Source organism: Manacus candei, unplaced genomic scaffold (assembly GCF_025592945.1).
Source record: "Manacus candei isolate 608988 ecotype Guabito, Panama unplaced genomic scaffold, ASM2559294v1 h1tg000046l, whole genome shotgun sequence".
NCBI lineage: Eukaryota > Metazoa > Chordata > Aves > Passeriformes > Pipridae > Manacus > Manacus candei.
The window spans coordinates 16,872,921-16,888,806 of record NW_026138094.1 but is presented as its reverse complement, the minus strand read 5'-3'; the positions used below and the strand labels follow the sequence as shown (position 1 = coordinate 16,888,806).

The window sequence follows — 15,886 nt, the reverse complement described above, 5'->3', positions numbered from 1 at the left end:
AAATACACACCTGTGAACTACTAACCTAAATTCACTTACCACTGGAAGGACTGGGGGATTTAGCAGTTTTCTTCTTCTCTGGCTGCATCTGCTCTTCTTGCTCCAGATTCCTCATCATAACAGTATCCTCCTTACTCTTTGGCACCTGATTCTCGTGCTGAACCACCTGTGTTTTAATCCCTCTCTCTTGAAGTGGCGGCTGATTGCTTATTATCATTATCTGTCCCAATTCTGAACAGCCTGGATGTTTTTTGGCACTCAACGCCACTTCCGATTGAACATCACTCTTTATCTTAGGACACAAATTGTTGTGTTGCTCCAGTAACTCTCCTACAGAAGGCTCAGCTAAAACTTTATTGAGCTTTGGTATGTTTTCTGCAACAGCCTTAGAGGACAGTTTATCCAGGTTCTTTGCCTCGCCAGTGTCAAAAGTATAACCTTTCGAAGATTTTTTTCCCTGACCTTCTGGTCCAATCTCTTCCAAGTCCTGGGCCTGATCAAACAATTTTTTTCTCTTTTTACAAGAATCATCAGCAAATTCCACTTGCATATCTTCATGACATTGTCCTTCCCTTTCAAGAATAAACCTCTGAGAAAGTGTCATATTAACAAGAGACCCATCTTCATTTACTTTTTTCTCCTTTACTTGCATTTTTTCTTCTCGTTCTTCACATTGCGTCTCAGGAACTGCCTCAGGTTCATAAGTCTCTTCCAATGGAAAAACCTCAGACTGTACTTCTCTACCCTGAGCATCTGACAGAATCTCAGGCAGACCAGACTGATCTGCAGCAGCCTGCTTTCCAGAAACACACCTGATCTCCCGATGAGCTGCAGGGGCTAATGACCCATCTCCTGCAACACTTCCACGAACAAACTGCCCTACAGGCACTCCTGCAGCCCATACGTCCTCCGTTTTGGCTTTTTCACAGTTTTCAGAGAGTGCTTGATCACCTGCATTCACTTTCAGTTTTATTTTGTTATTCTCCACAGAACAGAGTCTCAAGTCTGAGGCCTTGCATTCAGAAATTCTCTCCACCTGTGCGGTTTCACTGTCTTGGCCTGTGTTCAGAGAACCTGAACTGATGTCTGTATTCGTGGGCTGGCTACATACACTTGCAGAAAGCATCAGCTTACAGGACTCAGAAGGCTTTGATGCAGAGTCACCTGCAGATATCTTTGACAAAGCACCTGTGGGTCCAGAGAGATCTCCTGGTAAGCATAAAGGGGTTAAAGCAGCAGTTTTTTCTTCTCCTTCATGCTTCTTCTCTGGGCTCTGAGTTGGAACAAAGATATCCTAAAAAGGAAGAAGTGGGACATGGAGTATTAGGGCACCGCAAGTAGGACTGTTTATTTATTATTCCTAAGCCATTACACTGGACTATGGGGCAGAGCAAGCTCAGCACAACACTACAGATAAAACATTAACCAACAAAACCAAAACCAACCAATCAAACGAAAATACAAAACTTTTTTTTTCACCAATTTACAAGTCATGATTGTCCTGTTTTTGCTGAGAAATATTATCACCACACATTACTATTTAGTATGTCTGTGGCAAAGTCAGACATAATTTTTGGTATACTTCTCACTACCAAATCACAAAAGACAGGGCAAGTATGGCAGATTAGTAGCTATTTCTCGTCAAACAGCTAAGGGTTCTGGAAATATTCTCTGCTATGGCTATTAACATGAATTCAGCTAAGGAAAAACCCTGCTTCAACTAGTGAAGTTTCTAGCACAACCTTTATTTTCTGTCTTAAGTTGATGAAACTTGTAATATTAAGCTATAAACCCAGCAACTGCCTGCTAAATCCCTTTGAACAGTTATAATTTCCAGAATCAAAAAGCACAAAGGAAACAACAGATAATAAGAATAAGCAACTTGAAAAATGCACTAAATGAATTCTAGCCTTGTAGGAGAATAGAAATGCTTTATTATAAAACAGCTTCCCTTTCTCCACGACAAACAATGCTAAGGTCTAGCCTGATAAAAGTCTAATTTATGATGCAGTTTGAGATGCAGGATGCCAAGTTCAGCATAAGAAAGGAGCAGCCTTCCTCCTTTAGAAGGAAAAAAAAAGCAACAAAAAAGGTTTCTAGCATAGTCTAAGATAACTTTTATGTTCAGTAACTCACTATGCCCTCTTAAGCTGTTCTGCATTTTCTCTGCAGGTAAAACTGCTACAATCAATATATAACCGTGACTGGTGGGAACAGGGAAGTTCATGAGAACCAGCTTAGTAGGGAAGCTCAACACAGAAGCAAAAGTTGACTCAAACACACTTTTTGCATCAGCCATATCAAAACCTCAGAAAAGATATCTATGTGAAGCCTTACATGAGAAAACTCTGGTTGTGATGGTATAGGCACAGATCCAGACTCAGGAAAGAAGGTTGGTGCGCTCTGGGACACTGGAGTTGAAGCCTGTGGCTGGGCAAGCGGTCTTGGAGGGATACATGGGATGGCCATCTCCACCAGCGTATCTCCTCTCTGCCTTTGCATCAGTTCTCTTCCTTCTGCAGGGATAGATATATCCATCTGTTCATCTAGTTTGAAAGAGCAGAAGAGATATTACAACCAAATTCTTGCGTTGTTCCTAAAGTTTCCAACATGCTATTAAAAGATTCATCTTCAGTGGCATATTTAACTTTGTAGAATCTTCTCTCCAGGGAAACTCCTTCTGGAGGGAAAAAAAAAGATCAACAAAAACATCCATATCCTTACATTCAAAGGGGGGAAGCAAGTGTTTTGTTACAAATTCATACGACTATTTTGCTACATGTCTAGAACTTATACAACTAAAAAAGGTATCTGAAATTTATAAAAAGCATTTTCTTGAGGATTTTTTCCTTCTGCTATCTTTATTAAAATCCTACTAAATTCAGACCCCAGCTAACAAAATATCCACGCTAACAGTATGTCACATTCTGTGACAGGAATCTCACAGAAAGGAATAGTTGATTTTGTATCATACTAAAAGTCTGCATATCAGGGATATGCAGATATCTTATCCCTGATGGTGAACAGGTGCTTAGAGAAAATTTTTAAGAACCAATGTATCATATGGAACATATGGAACAATCTTTTGACATGAGGTTCTAGAATGCACACATAGAGCATATGAAAGCTTTTTAAAATATTGTGCAAGTCATCTATGTTAAGGTAAAATAACTGTTATGATGCAGTCCTTATCTGTCCTTCCTATTGCCCTAACACAATAGACTTAATACGAGTATCTGCCTATAGCAAGAATTGCTAGTCCCTAAGAAAGGAGGACAATTGCAAGCAGCAATGTGCATCCCATACAAAGTATTTCCCATCTTTCAAGTGAAGGGGAGCTAGCCAAAAGTACTAATTTTATTATGATAGCGATGCAGGACGTCTCGACAGAGAGAGAATACAAAGAATTATAGACAACAGTCACAGATACAGATCTCCCTTCATCTACCCCCCTCAGTGTTCTCAATCCTGCTTTACTCCTTAAATATAATTTTAGCAAGTTTTGAAAAGGCTGCAAGCTCAGACTAAACCATAGAGCACCGAAACACAAACCACAGACAGTACGCACAACATTTTACCTTTTCCTTGCTCTTGTTCAGTAGGACTGCTGGGGACAAGAGCACTGGGTCCAAAAGCAACAGGAGGCGGAATAACCAGGCCTGAAGAGAAACTGCAGACCAAGAAAAGGGAATATGGAAATGAAGACCATACCTCACTAAACAATGCATTAAGTTCTCCCCTTATCAAGCTCCGGTTTGTCACAGTAGGACTCTTCTCATGAAAGGAGTGTCAGGTGTTCACTAGCATAAGACCAGAAATGGTCAATGGACCACATGGGCACCATTAGTTCACTTCATCGCAAAATAACGCCATGCTCCCTTCACGGTGCAAAATTAACATACTGATTCAAGCACAAATCCTTGAATAAAGAAGAGAGTGATGGAAATGCACTACTGCAATAAAGTTATTGCAATAGTTTGGGGATTTTTTGCTTACATGGAATGACCCTCCTGTACAAGGACTGCCTGTCCAGAGAGCTGCAGGACTTGCAGACTGCGGGCAGGGGTACACACCAGAGAACTTCCCTCTTCCACCCTGGTTATTGGACAGCCACTCCCTGCAGTGATTTCAAACAAAAGGAAATAAAGTTAGAAATATGGCCAATAACCAAGGCGATCAGAAAATTCTGAGGAATTAAATTCACACTATTGCACAGTTATTTTTCAGATAGGCAAGGACAAGCTGATCTTCACAGAGTTTGTGAAGGACTACACATGGAAGTTCAGTATGCAAAATGTAAGGACAATATAGTTCAGATGAAAAAGATAAAATCTGAATAGATTTTAGATTGTACAAGTCTTCCTCCCATGGAAATTTAAAAAAAAATCCCCAATGGCCCCAATATCAGCACACTTGATCCAGCACTAGAATGCAAATACATGCAAGGTTCTAGTAAGAAAAGACATCTTGCATTGACCACATTGACTCAGTGTGAGGAGAAGGCTGTTATTGAACCTTCTGGATACAGAGGGTTCATGCACAAGGTCACACTGATATAGACATCACTGGACACAAATTTGCCTGCACTACTTACCCACACTTTACATGGTGTGTCACTACCAAGGGTGAGAATTATTACTGCCAGTTTCAGAAGAGGGTAAAAGGCAGGCTTGGGTTTTGTTCTTCAAGGGGCACAGAAAGAAAGGAAATTAAATGTACTTAACAAGCCAGTGTAACTGTTCTAACAGGAAGTGACATTTAGACATTGCTCCATAATATAGTGAAAGAGGTTGGGGCCTTTCATTTCCAAAGTGTTCTCAATTTTAACAGAAATTACGTGAAAAATACAGCACTCTACACCCTAAAAAACTACACGCCTATAAAGATCAAGTAGGTATGATGCTTACAACTATCCCTGGGATGGATATTTTGGCTCTGCTTGTCTATTGTTACCTGTTGCATTATTCTCAGGAAACATCTCTTCCTGAGTTGACAAAATATCTGACTCCTCATGACCAGAATTAAGGGATTTCTCGGTTTTACTGGGGTCACTGAGAGGCGTTTTCTTCCTGATATCCTCTTCTGCTTCCTGAAGAGTTCTAGAAAGGCAAGATACAGTCACTGACCTGAGAAAATGAAAGTATTAAGAAGGACTACAACATTGCAAAGAAAACCTATCAGGTATTCACTTGCGTATAACACAGGAAAAAAAAGAAGAAGGATGACCGACCTGTCCTGACAAAATAACATTTTCATCTTTGATGAGTTATACTTTTAGAATTGTTTTTTAAGTTTCCTACCAACCTCACTGATGCTTAAATGGAAAGAAGATTGTTCTACTGACTTCAATGTGGATTCTAGGAATTTTCTTTCACCTCCTTTTTAAGGTTATTTTGTGGCAGAATATGATAATACAAGATAAGATAAATATTATATAAATTTTATGCCAGATAAAAAGTATTCAACAAACTGAAGTTTCACACTTAAAAATAATTTAAACTATAAAGCTTACAATAGCAAATACTCAAAAATCATCCTGGAATACACACCACTTAGCCTCCAGATTTCTCCTGTGCAGCGAAGCCCACACTACAGTGATTAAATTATTTCAAGATAACTTCTGTGACTTAAAATGAATAAACGCTTCTAGTATATTCCAGTCATACAACTTTAAGAAAAGTATTAGTATATTTTATTATACAGTGCACTCTCCCTTAAAAACAAACCTACTGGTATCTTTGTGTATAGGAGGTTGACATCACCTCTTCTCTCTGCTATGAATGCTAAGAGCACTCCTTAGTCAGCACTGCTGCAAAAAGGTCTCAGCAGTACTTCATCTTTCCGTTCACCTTTCTCTTTTGCCCTGAACCCTCTCCTATGTCCAAAAATCTAGTAAAAAAGAAGTACACAAATCAGCTTCCAGAATGCCCATAAGAGACATACAAAGAAGACAGACAGACTGTTTTACCTTTCAGACTTCTCTGTCTGGCTTTTCAAAGTAGTATATGCTTCTGTGCTGGAGACAGTTTCCACGCTGTCCCTATGCAGTTCTACAAAGAGAGATATTAAAAAAAAAATAAAAAAATTGTTACTCTTGTTACAAACAAGAAAGCGTAGTTTTGTAATTTACACAAATACCAAGGCAAGCTTTATATGAAGGAAAAAAAATAAAATCTTGCATTGTCTATGATAACAAGAAAAAAAAAAGACAAAAAAAAAAGACAGGATGAGGTTCTTACCGGGGAGGGAATTCAATATCCACTTGTCTAAATGTTCAGGAAACAAATCGAGAAAGAGCGGTGCAAGAATGAATGATAACACTTGCACAGCTACAAGAAAACAAATTAACTAGAAAAGAGAAGGCAAAATTCTTTGCAACTACCAGTGATCCGTGAACTCATTTCTGAAAACTACTAATACTGTATTTCCTGTCAAAGAAACATAACATTTATAATTTAAAGAGATCAGATAGAATCTACAGAGCAGCAAAAGGACACCTATAATCATTTCCACCTACCATCTTTAGACTCGTTCTCCACAAGTCTGGAAGAAAGAACTGCAGCTCCAGGGTGAAGCTGATGCCTAGCATCTCCTTCATTAGGCACAAAGTTGCTCTCAAAGTCCTGGCTCTGTGAGAGCTCTAGAGCTCCAAACTGCAGCTGTGACGTGCCTGTATCTAACACCAAACATCCATTACAAATATATATACAAAATCCCCAAAATTTTTAAGAGCCATCTATCACATTTACAAGGGCAAAAGATATACCCTCTAACGTGCAAAGTATTTAGGCTATTGCTGAAACTCTGAATAAACTAACAGCCTCTGACCTCAGCTGTGCAAATTAAAATACAGTCACAAAACAGGGACAGTGATCATTACCTCAGTAATCAGCATTAATCAGCAAGATCTTTTGTAACGCCACTAGGTACTGCAGCAGGTTTTCATACCATGATGGGGAAATAACTTTCATAACACAAAGCCTGTGTCTGAAAGTCCTCTGATGACAACAACCACTATGTCAGTTCATAATAAGGCTCCATTTCCTAGCTGTTGTGATGCATCCCTGCCTCTTTTAAACCATTTCCAGTCTCCAAGATCCAAGTTAACAATGATCAACACTTCTTATTTCAAACACCAAAGCATACATATCAACTTCCAGAAAAAGATGGCAATTCCTAAAGCCATTACTGCTGGCACAACTACTCCTGGTGAGACAAGCGAGGCAGCTCAAATGAAAAACTGCACAGATGGTGTATCTGATTCAAAATCCCAAGAACAGATCTGAAATGGAGAAGTTACCTTCTGCACAGGGCGAAACAGCACAGTCCTCGACATCACCTTCACCTCGTTCCCCGGCCTTTCCAAGGACACTGCAACAGAAAGACTCGCTCACGTCGCGCAGGGGTTCCTGCAGGACGCCTCCTCGCGGCTCGTGTTCCGAGGGGTCGCTCGGCACCCACCGGGCCCTCCCAGCCTTTCGCACCACACGCCCCGGCGGGGGCCGGGCGCGGCCGCAGCTGCACCGAGACCGCGTTCTTGGCCTGTCCTCAGGAGAGGCCCCAGAGGCGGCGGCCGAGAGCCTCGGGATGGCGGCTCCCGCGGCCCCGCCAACGTACCTGCTCTCCCTGCCGGGTGGTGGAACCTCCTCCGCGACGCAGCCCCGCGGGTCAGCAGCGCCCAGGCGGGCCGGGCTCTCCATGGGTTCTGCAAGCAGAGAGCCGTCAGCGCCGCCGCGGCCCCCGGGCCCGCCGCACCCCCGCGCCCCGCCCTTACCTGAGGGTCGCTCCCGGTCCGCCCCGCCGCCCCTGGGCGCTCGGCTGCCGATAGGATCGCAGACGATCTCCTGCAAGACAGAAGCAAGGGCCGCGTCAGAGCCGGCCCGGGGTGGGCCGGAGTGGGCGGTGCCGCCGCCGCGCCGGGCACTCACCAGCACGGGGCTCGGGCTCCGCCGGGCCGGCAGCCGGCGGGCCAGAACGCCGAGCCAGGCCTGCTCCGCGTCCGCCTCCGCGCCCGCGCCCTGGGGCTGCGAGTCCTCCACGATGAGGCGGGGTGTGTCCTGCTGCGAGAAGCCGGGGTCCAGCTGGTTGCCGCTGCTGCTGCCGCCGCTGCTGCCGCCGCCGCCGCCGCCGCGCTCCATGCAGGGCGCCGCAGGCGGGGGAGCCCAGAAGCCCGTGGGAGCCCAGCCCGACCCGGCCCTACGCCCCGCTTCCCGCCGCCGCCATCTTACCGCGCGCCGATTGGCGCGCGCGACCCGCCCGCCCCGCGCCGTTACCGGGGAAACGCGCGAGGGGCGGCGGCGCTGGGGTTGACACGGGCAGCGGGACCGACGGAGGCCGCGGAGCGGGAACGGCGCTGGGCTCGGCGCTGCGCAGCCCTCTCGGCCTCTCCACGAGCGCCCAGGAAAGACAAAAGAGCCTCGTGTCCTCCGCCCGGCCCGAGCCGGGGCTCGCTCGAGGGCGAAGGCAGCGGCCGCCCTCCTGGCGCACACGGCGGGCCAGGGGGTTCCTCACGGTGCCCTTCCGACCGCCTTTTCATCAAAGGTGCAAAATAGCTCCGTGCTCGGTCTCCGGCACAGACCGAGCACCGCGTATCCCGGACAGCCACCACCGGGTATCTCCTTTTCTGGATATCACCGGGCAGTGAAATCCCATTAATTTCCCTGTGTTTATATTACTAAACGGTTATCGAAGAAGCCTTGCGCACAAATTATGACACTGTTGTCTTGCAGCGTTCAACTTCTTGCCTAAAAAATAGCGAGTTTGAATATGTCACCAAAAATCACTGGGAAGAAATGAAACCCTCCCAATACTGCCTTGTGTTAGTGAGCCAGGCATTACTTTATTCTGGCCAAAGATATGTAGTGAATCATTCCAGCTACCTATATTCCTTTCAAGACTTTTAGCATATTTATACATTTTAGCAAATAAAGAAATTAACATGCATTGGTTCTAAGTTACACCATTCTCTTCATTTAATTAGTATTCTATCCCTTATAGGCTAATATTTGGTCCACATTCTTTGGTTCTCTTATAATTCTTCCTTAGTGTCATGGTTTGAGATTCTCCAAAATCTTAGTAATATTCCATTTGTGCTCATTTTTTATGCTTGTGCTTTGCCTGACCATTTCAGCTATTTTTTTGACTGGCTTTAGTTATGAGGAAAGATTAAACAAAAATGTAAGAATTCTGGCCACTTTGTATTTAATATTTAATTGATTAAAAATCACCTTGGCTTCAAAGAAGAATTGCCATTTAAGTATGATTTAGAACTTTTATTCATACGGATATTTTTGGCTGGTGAGGACAGGAAGTCATCGTCCCAGGCTACAGGACTGAGAAATTGAAATTGTGTAGATTGTTCTTCCCATGATATGAAAGTCCTTTTTATGCTATTTTGATCCTACTTTCTAAATCCATTTTTATAGATATCATTTACCTGTGATTCATCATCCTCCATTGTTTGAGGTAATCCTTTAGTCTTCTTTTGCCACTCTTCTTCTGTGATGTTTGTCAGGACCTCTAATATCTGCAATCAGCCCAGTCAGCTTTTGGTATTTCATGGGTGTGCCAGCTACTGCTGCAGTGCATGAAAGCAGAATTTTACACCATAATTGCGATACAGGTCTATTATATGGTTCCTGAGTGTGAATTTACAGAGAGAAGGAGGAACTTAATAGGCTGGAAATCCCTTACTTCACTGCCTTATGCAGCGCACACACACTAGGACTCAAGCCTATTCTACTGCAATTCTACCGTGACCACGGACAGCTCTGATCCACATCAGAAATCAACAGAAATACCATCGTTCTATGACCTGATGGTACAGTAGAAGAATGCAAATGGATCCCATCACCAGAAAGTCTTCCCCAGAGATTCTAGTCTCTGTGTTTGGATATTGTTTTTTTAAGCTTTCACTCCAATTTGCATGTCTCCTGTTTCATTTCTACTTGGCAGAAAGCCAGCTGGAGGAGTATCTCTGCACTGCAGTGAAAAGCTGCAGCTCTGGAAAGCTACCATGTCAAAAATAAGCAGCAAGGCTGAATCACCTGAAAACAGAAGGTACTTCTACTAGCTGGTATCAAAATATCTGAAAATCTTTCGTCTTTGTGTTTTGTTGTCATGTTTTCCTTCCATGATCTGCAATTCTACTTTCATAACAGAATTTAATGTATGCTGGTGTTTATTTGCAGGTTTATTGCTTTATTTACATATCTACCTGATCAGTGCAATCCCCAAGACAAACTAAATTGTTGCTGCTATGCAGGTTACAACACAGAGAAATAAATTAAACTCTTTTGAAACATTAATTCTCTATTTCATAAAGATCATAGCCAGTGGTGTCACTACAATTTAATGTGAAAAAGACTTATTGCATCATCTTCTAATTTATGTTGAGAGCTAGAGCACCTTTTAAGATCTCAGTTTGAGAAAACTCCCTAAGCTAGTAACATCAATTGTAGCCTGCAGAGATAAATATTCTGTATTTTCCTCCCTTTCTGTGGTTGTCTTATTTCCTGATTATCTTCTGTTGGAGTCCTGTGACGCTATAGGTCCACATGTGCTTGCCAAAATGCCGACTGTCAGAACCTTCTGAGGTTTCAAGTATGTCCTCAATGCAGGCTTGGTGTGTATGAGGGAGCAAAACAGGGCAGGACTTATCTGCCCATCAAGTTCCTAAACTGTAGCTCTGGAAATCTTGTGGACTGCAGGAGCAGAAGCTGACACTGTTTTAGGAAATGCTTCACATTATTGCTGACTTGTTTTACCATAGCTGGCTTTCCTGTCAGAAAAGACATGGGTTTTTTAATCTGAAACTACTTTCTGGTGCCTCTCCCTTGTTCAGCATGCAGAAGTCTCATACGTTGAGGTTGCTTAGCTTTTGCATATAGAAACATAGAATCATCAAGGTTGTAAGAGACCTTCAAGATCATCCAGTCCAACCATCTACCTGGCACTGCCACTGTAAGCCCTAAGCCACTAAAACCACATCACCCCGCACCAGATCCAAACAGCTCTTGAACACCTCCAGGGATGATTACTCCACCACTTCCCTGGGCAACCTGTTTCAATGCCTGACCACCCAAACAGTGAAAAAAAGTTTTCTGATATCCAGTCTGGATCTCCCCTGTCTCAGCTTGAGGCCATCTGCATTGAACTGCTTTGGAGCTTGGCTGGCCAGAATTGTGAGCAACACGGACTTGGGCCCTGAGTTAGGGCCTCTCCAGTCAGCCCAGACAGTAAGAATTGCTTGCACCGTGACCTGTCAGTACAGCCATGAGCAGCTCTCACCAGTTTTGCACTGGTGGCCAGCAATGGTCATATTGTTCTTGCTGCTTGTGTATCTGGAATCCAGGAAATCCCATGACTTATCGCTGGAGAGCATCACACTTGTTTTTATTTGAACAGGAAGAACCACCAGGAAGCGATGAAGTCCTGACCTTCTCACTGCCATGCAATGGAGGAGAGAGAAGGTGAACGATGCTGCCAAGCCTTGGAATCTCTTCCACTTATGGCTTTCATGATTTATTTTGGGTATTGCAGCAACTCAACACCAGGCATTTAAAAATCTCCGTGGATTTCTCTATTGAAGTAACTAAATTCTAAACTAAACTAAAAATAAAACCAACTTCACCTTCTTTCAAAGGTCTGAGCATCCGAGCTTGCCGCTGTGCCGCTCTGTCCATCCTGACGGAAGGGACCAAGACCCCGCGCCCCAGCGCCGGCGCGAGCTCACCGGCAGCCGCCGTGCCGGCACGACCGGCCTCGGGCCGGCAGAGCGGGGGCGACAGGGCCGGGCCGGGCAGGGCCGGGCAGGGCCGGGCGAGCAGGGGGGCCCCGGGGCCGTCCGGGGGGCGGCCCGGGGGCGGGGCGCTGGGGCCCGGGGCGGGGCCCGGGGGCGCCGGCCACGCCCCCTCTCCGCAGTACCTCAGGCCCACGTGCCAGCTCGGCCAATCAGGGAGGGGCTCAGAGCGCTTTAAGAGCCGCGCGCCAGTGAGCGCGCGCTGCAGCAGCGGCCGCGGTGTTGCCATGGAGACGGCGGCCGGGCCGGTCTCTATGGACACGGCGGCGCGGCTGCCGGGAGGGCGGCGGCATGCGCTGCTCGCCGTCATCGGGGAGATCGGGACGGAGCCGGAGCGGGGCGCGCTGCGCGGGGCCCTGGAGCGCGGTGAGCAGCGGAGGCGCGGCGGAGGGCCCGAGGCGGGGCGGGGGCGGCCCCTGCCCCCGAGCGCCGCGGGGCTGCGCGCCTGCCGCGCCGTTCCCGCTGCCGCCTGGGCCGAGGCGGAGCTGCCGGTGCCCTCCCCGCCCTGCGGTACCACCGTCCCGCCGCAGGGCTTCGTTCCCGCTCTTCCCGGAGGGACGGCGGCAGGGGTGGAGCCTCGCAGGCAGCGGCTGCGGGAAGGGTCGAGGCGCTACTGGGGCCGCGGGACGGGGGCGGAGGCCGCGGGCGTCGGGCGAGGCCCCGCGGGGTCGGGCGGGGCTCGGGCCCCCGGCGCAATGCGGGCCCGGTCTCTGCTGCGGCAGGCGGCCTCCGTGATGCGGCGACCCGGCCGCACCTGCGGACAGCCAGGCAGGACACGGCTGTAGAATTTTTTTCTCCCCTGAGCATTCCTTTATTTGCTTTAGTGACACGCAGTTAACCCTGTTTTTGAATGTCTTAAAGCTTGAAGGTATTTCATGGTTCTCTTTCCCCTCGGTCTCTGTTTTATTAGTGGGTTGATGGATTGCATCTTGTTTCCGTCTTACCCCAAAGTTCTGTCTTCTTGGAGGAATTGTCTTGTTGGACTGTTCCCTGTGGTGCCAGGGACAGCTGTGAAGAGGGCTCTGTTGTGATGTGGCTTCTCCTTGTCTACAGAGCGACTGCATGAACCAGAGTAAGGGAGTGACGTAGCATGTCACTCACACTATGCTTCAGGAGTGACACAGTGCAGGATAGGGCTGTCCTAACATTTTGCTCCTTTGTTATCCATATCCTGATAGCACCCAGAGGCCTCAGCAATAAATTAGTCTTTGTATATTAGATACAGTGTTGTTTAAAATTAAGGGAGGAGGTGGTGAGATGGTAGTTCTTCCTTTGCAGCAGTTTCTGATAGTTTCTAGCAAAAAGAGAAAGGATAGGTGCTCATCTACATCACGACCTTAAGGGAATCCCTGTTCCAATAAGCAGTTAGTACATCTTCAAGAAAAAAGGTCACAGCCTTCTGTCTCTGTGGGCACTTCTCTCCCCCGCTCCCCATTTCCAAGGCACATTGATTTGAAAGATGCCAAGGATAAGTTATAATTGTTGGCCAAATTATGTTATTGGAGATACTTCTGTGACTGTTTTCCTCTCAAGCATCATCAGTACTGAGGAACAGATGGACAGTGCAATGTAAGAGAGGGATGGGCTTAAAAATGTCAGATCTTGTCTAATTTCTCTACGTCATATTTTCCAACTGTCTCTGCTGGCAGGCCCCTTACCAGCTGCTTCAAGAGGGGTGTTTCATGCCTTTTCCAAGGGATGGCTTTAGTCAGTAGAGGTAGATGAGATTATGACAATTTGGCCTCTGAAAGACCCTCTTTGAAGGGGCTACTGCTTCCTGCACAACGGGGTGATCATCTTCACTTGGCACTTCACTGACCTGATGTGCCAACCTACACCCTTATCCATTCTCTGAAACTTTGAAATAGCGACAAATCAGACTGTAAACTAGTGGATTTCACTCTGATTCTGCAGTCATATGCTGATAACCTGGAAATTCCCATTGCAGAGGAAAAAGAAAACCATTTGCAACATAAATTGTAATTGCCACAGGAGAAGTAAATTCTCCCATTGGCCTTCACTGACTAGAAACCTGCTGAAATTCTGCCAAGTGCAAACACTTCTTTCATTTGCATGAGAGGGAGCCATTTCAGCAGTATTGGTAACTTACTAACGGTAGAAGTGAACTATTTGGGGAGCTGTAAACCTGGGTTTCAATCTTTCCTCTGTCACTGACATGGAGTAGGACCTCCAGCAAATTAGAGGAGTTTTCCCCACTACAAAATGGGAGAATGACCTCTTCTTGAAATAGACCAAGATTTGCAAATTGTAAGAAAGAAATGAAAAACGAGAATGGTTAAAATGGCAGCGGAGTCTGGAGATCTGTCTAGTCAAACTATTGTGATTTGCAGATGTCTGTACCCTTGATTCAGAGACTTCAAGAAATGTGGAAATGGCACACATATGATGATTCCAGTTTCTTAAGTGTTAGGTGCTAGAGAGGGCTCACATGAGGGTTGTGTGAGGGTAGAACAGGCTGCTGAGCAGTGAATACAAAGGAGGAAAAAGCTGGGGGTTGTTTTATGTCTGTTCTGTCAGCTGTGGCACCCTGTCTGCACAAAAACCCCCAAACAAACAACAAAGTCAACACTTAAAGAGATTTTATCAGTCTATAAATCTCTTGCCCCGACTGATCCAAGAAGTATGTTTTATCCAGACTTCTTTCTGTACCTTGGTTCAAGAGAATGCAATAGTGACTACAGAACGTTACAGAACCTGCTTTTTTACAGGTGTAGAGCTTTGTAGGCTGTGACTTTAACCTTGGGATGCTTGAATGACACTTTTTCCAAAATGCTGTCTAATAAATAATGGTCTTTTTTTCTGTTCCTGTGTGACTTTTGTCTAATTTTGAAACCATATCTGGAAGACTAGGTCTAGTATTAGGAGGAAATGCCAAATCTTTTAAGCCAATTACCTCAGCAGGAAATAAAACATTCACAAGGGCATAAAGAATGAGATGGAAAACTGATGAGTCACATGGTCCCTTACCCAGGCTTTTCACATGCAAAGAGCTTGAACGTTTAGAAACCTTATTATGGTATAGTCTGCACTCTCGTGGCAGAGGATTCTAATCAACAATGCTCTGACTCCTGTGCCATGGAGTGATAAACTGGAATTGTGGCAAACTGGGAGAGATAAGTAACCTCAGACTACCTGTAGGGGAAAAAGGTTGAATAAATACAACAGTGAATGAAATAATTTCGCTCTTCCCTTTCCTTGCTCTGAAAGAGCATCTATTCTTTCTGCATCCTAGAAGATGTAGCAGTACCTCAAATAGCACTTACTGCTGCAATAGGACATAATGACAATGACACAGCAGCTACAGTCAGCAGGATTTGCCCTGCAGAGTGCTACCTTTTTCCTGTCGAGGTCAGAATGTTCATCAGTACTGCATTAAGATGCTCTTATACTGGACATTTGTTTAAACAATTGTGCTGTCTAAGAGTGTAGCATAGAAAAACATTTTGTTCACCCTCTTGCTCCCTATCTTTTATTATATGTTTCATTTGTTTGTATCCTGCATCCAAACTGAAAGGTGCTGGTAGGTTGTTTGTCTTGTTTGTTTTTCCTGTTTTGTTTTGGTTTTTTTTTCTTAAGTTCAGAGGATTTATGGAGGGTTTTTTGTGCACACTGCAGAGCAGACTGTCAGCTAACAAATAAGCTCTATTAGTCTGCTGTGTCAGGTGTCACCAGAAAAAGAAACAAACACGAAGTTTTCTTTAGCTGCTACAGGCCCTGAGACCTGTGTGATGCAATGATTACGAACTCTCTCTTCGTATGTGTAGAAAGCTGGAGCTTGTATCCTCAAGGATCCTGTCCTGCCAGAGGCCAGCAGAAGCTGTTGCACAAGCTGGAAAACTAGAACTGCAGTAAATGGGAATGATGTCTGCATGAAAAATCAACACGTGTCCCTTGAAAGAAAGCAGATATCAGAGGCAATAAAACTTTGCATTTTATGCAAGAGAGATGGTGGAAGAACTCTTAGGGAGGACCCCATCAATAAATACTGGGGCTGAAATTCTTATTTCAGTTAACCTTAGAAGTCTGGCCTTCAACATCTGTACTTCAACAGGCATGAGCACCAGA

The 15,886-nt window shown here is 45.3% G+C and overlaps 2 protein-coding genes across 7 annotated transcripts in view; one reads left to right on the top strand and one right to left on the bottom strand.

Moving 5' to 3' along the window:
• TP53BP1 (tumor protein p53 binding protein 1) overlaps positions 1-8,223 on the bottom strand; it is a 28,824-nt gene extending 20,601 nt beyond the window's left edge. For 2 of the 5 annotated variants that reach the window (XM_051796710.1, XM_051796713.1), the window contains exons 1-10: positions 7,929-8,222; positions 7,618-7,844; positions 7,301-7,371; positions 6,518-6,676; positions 5,969-6,050; positions 4,954-5,099; positions 3,997-4,117; positions 3,579-3,670; positions 2,338-2,546; positions 40-1,294 (exon numbers count right to left, since the gene is read on the bottom strand). In XM_051796710.1, coding sequence (XP_051652670.1) covers positions 40-1,294; positions 2,338-2,546; positions 3,579-3,670; positions 3,997-4,117; positions 4,954-5,099; positions 5,969-6,050; positions 6,518-6,676; positions 7,301-7,371; positions 7,618-7,844; positions 7,929-8,138 — 2,572 coding nt within the window. In that variant the 5' untranslated portion in view covers positions 8,139-8,222. Of the gene's footprint in view, positions 1-39; positions 1,295-2,337; positions 2,547-3,578; positions 3,671-3,996; positions 4,118-4,953; positions 5,100-5,968; positions 6,051-6,517; positions 6,677-7,300; positions 7,372-7,617; positions 7,845-7,928 lie in introns of all 5 variants that reach the window. The other 3 variants (XM_051796712.1, XM_051796714.1, XM_051796711.1) reach the window with 3 other exon arrangements.
• A 3,800-nt stretch (positions 8,224-12,023) lies between these two features.
• Positions 12,024-15,886, top strand: part of MAP1A (microtubule associated protein 1A) — a 56,679-nt gene continuing 52,816 nt past the window's right edge. For both annotated transcript variants that reach the window (XM_051796704.1, XM_051796707.1), the window contains exon 1: positions 12,024-12,166. In XM_051796704.1, coding sequence (XP_051652664.1) covers positions 12,028-12,166 — 139 coding nt within the window. In that variant the 5' untranslated portion in view covers positions 12,024-12,027. The remainder of the gene's footprint in view (positions 12,167-15,886) is intronic.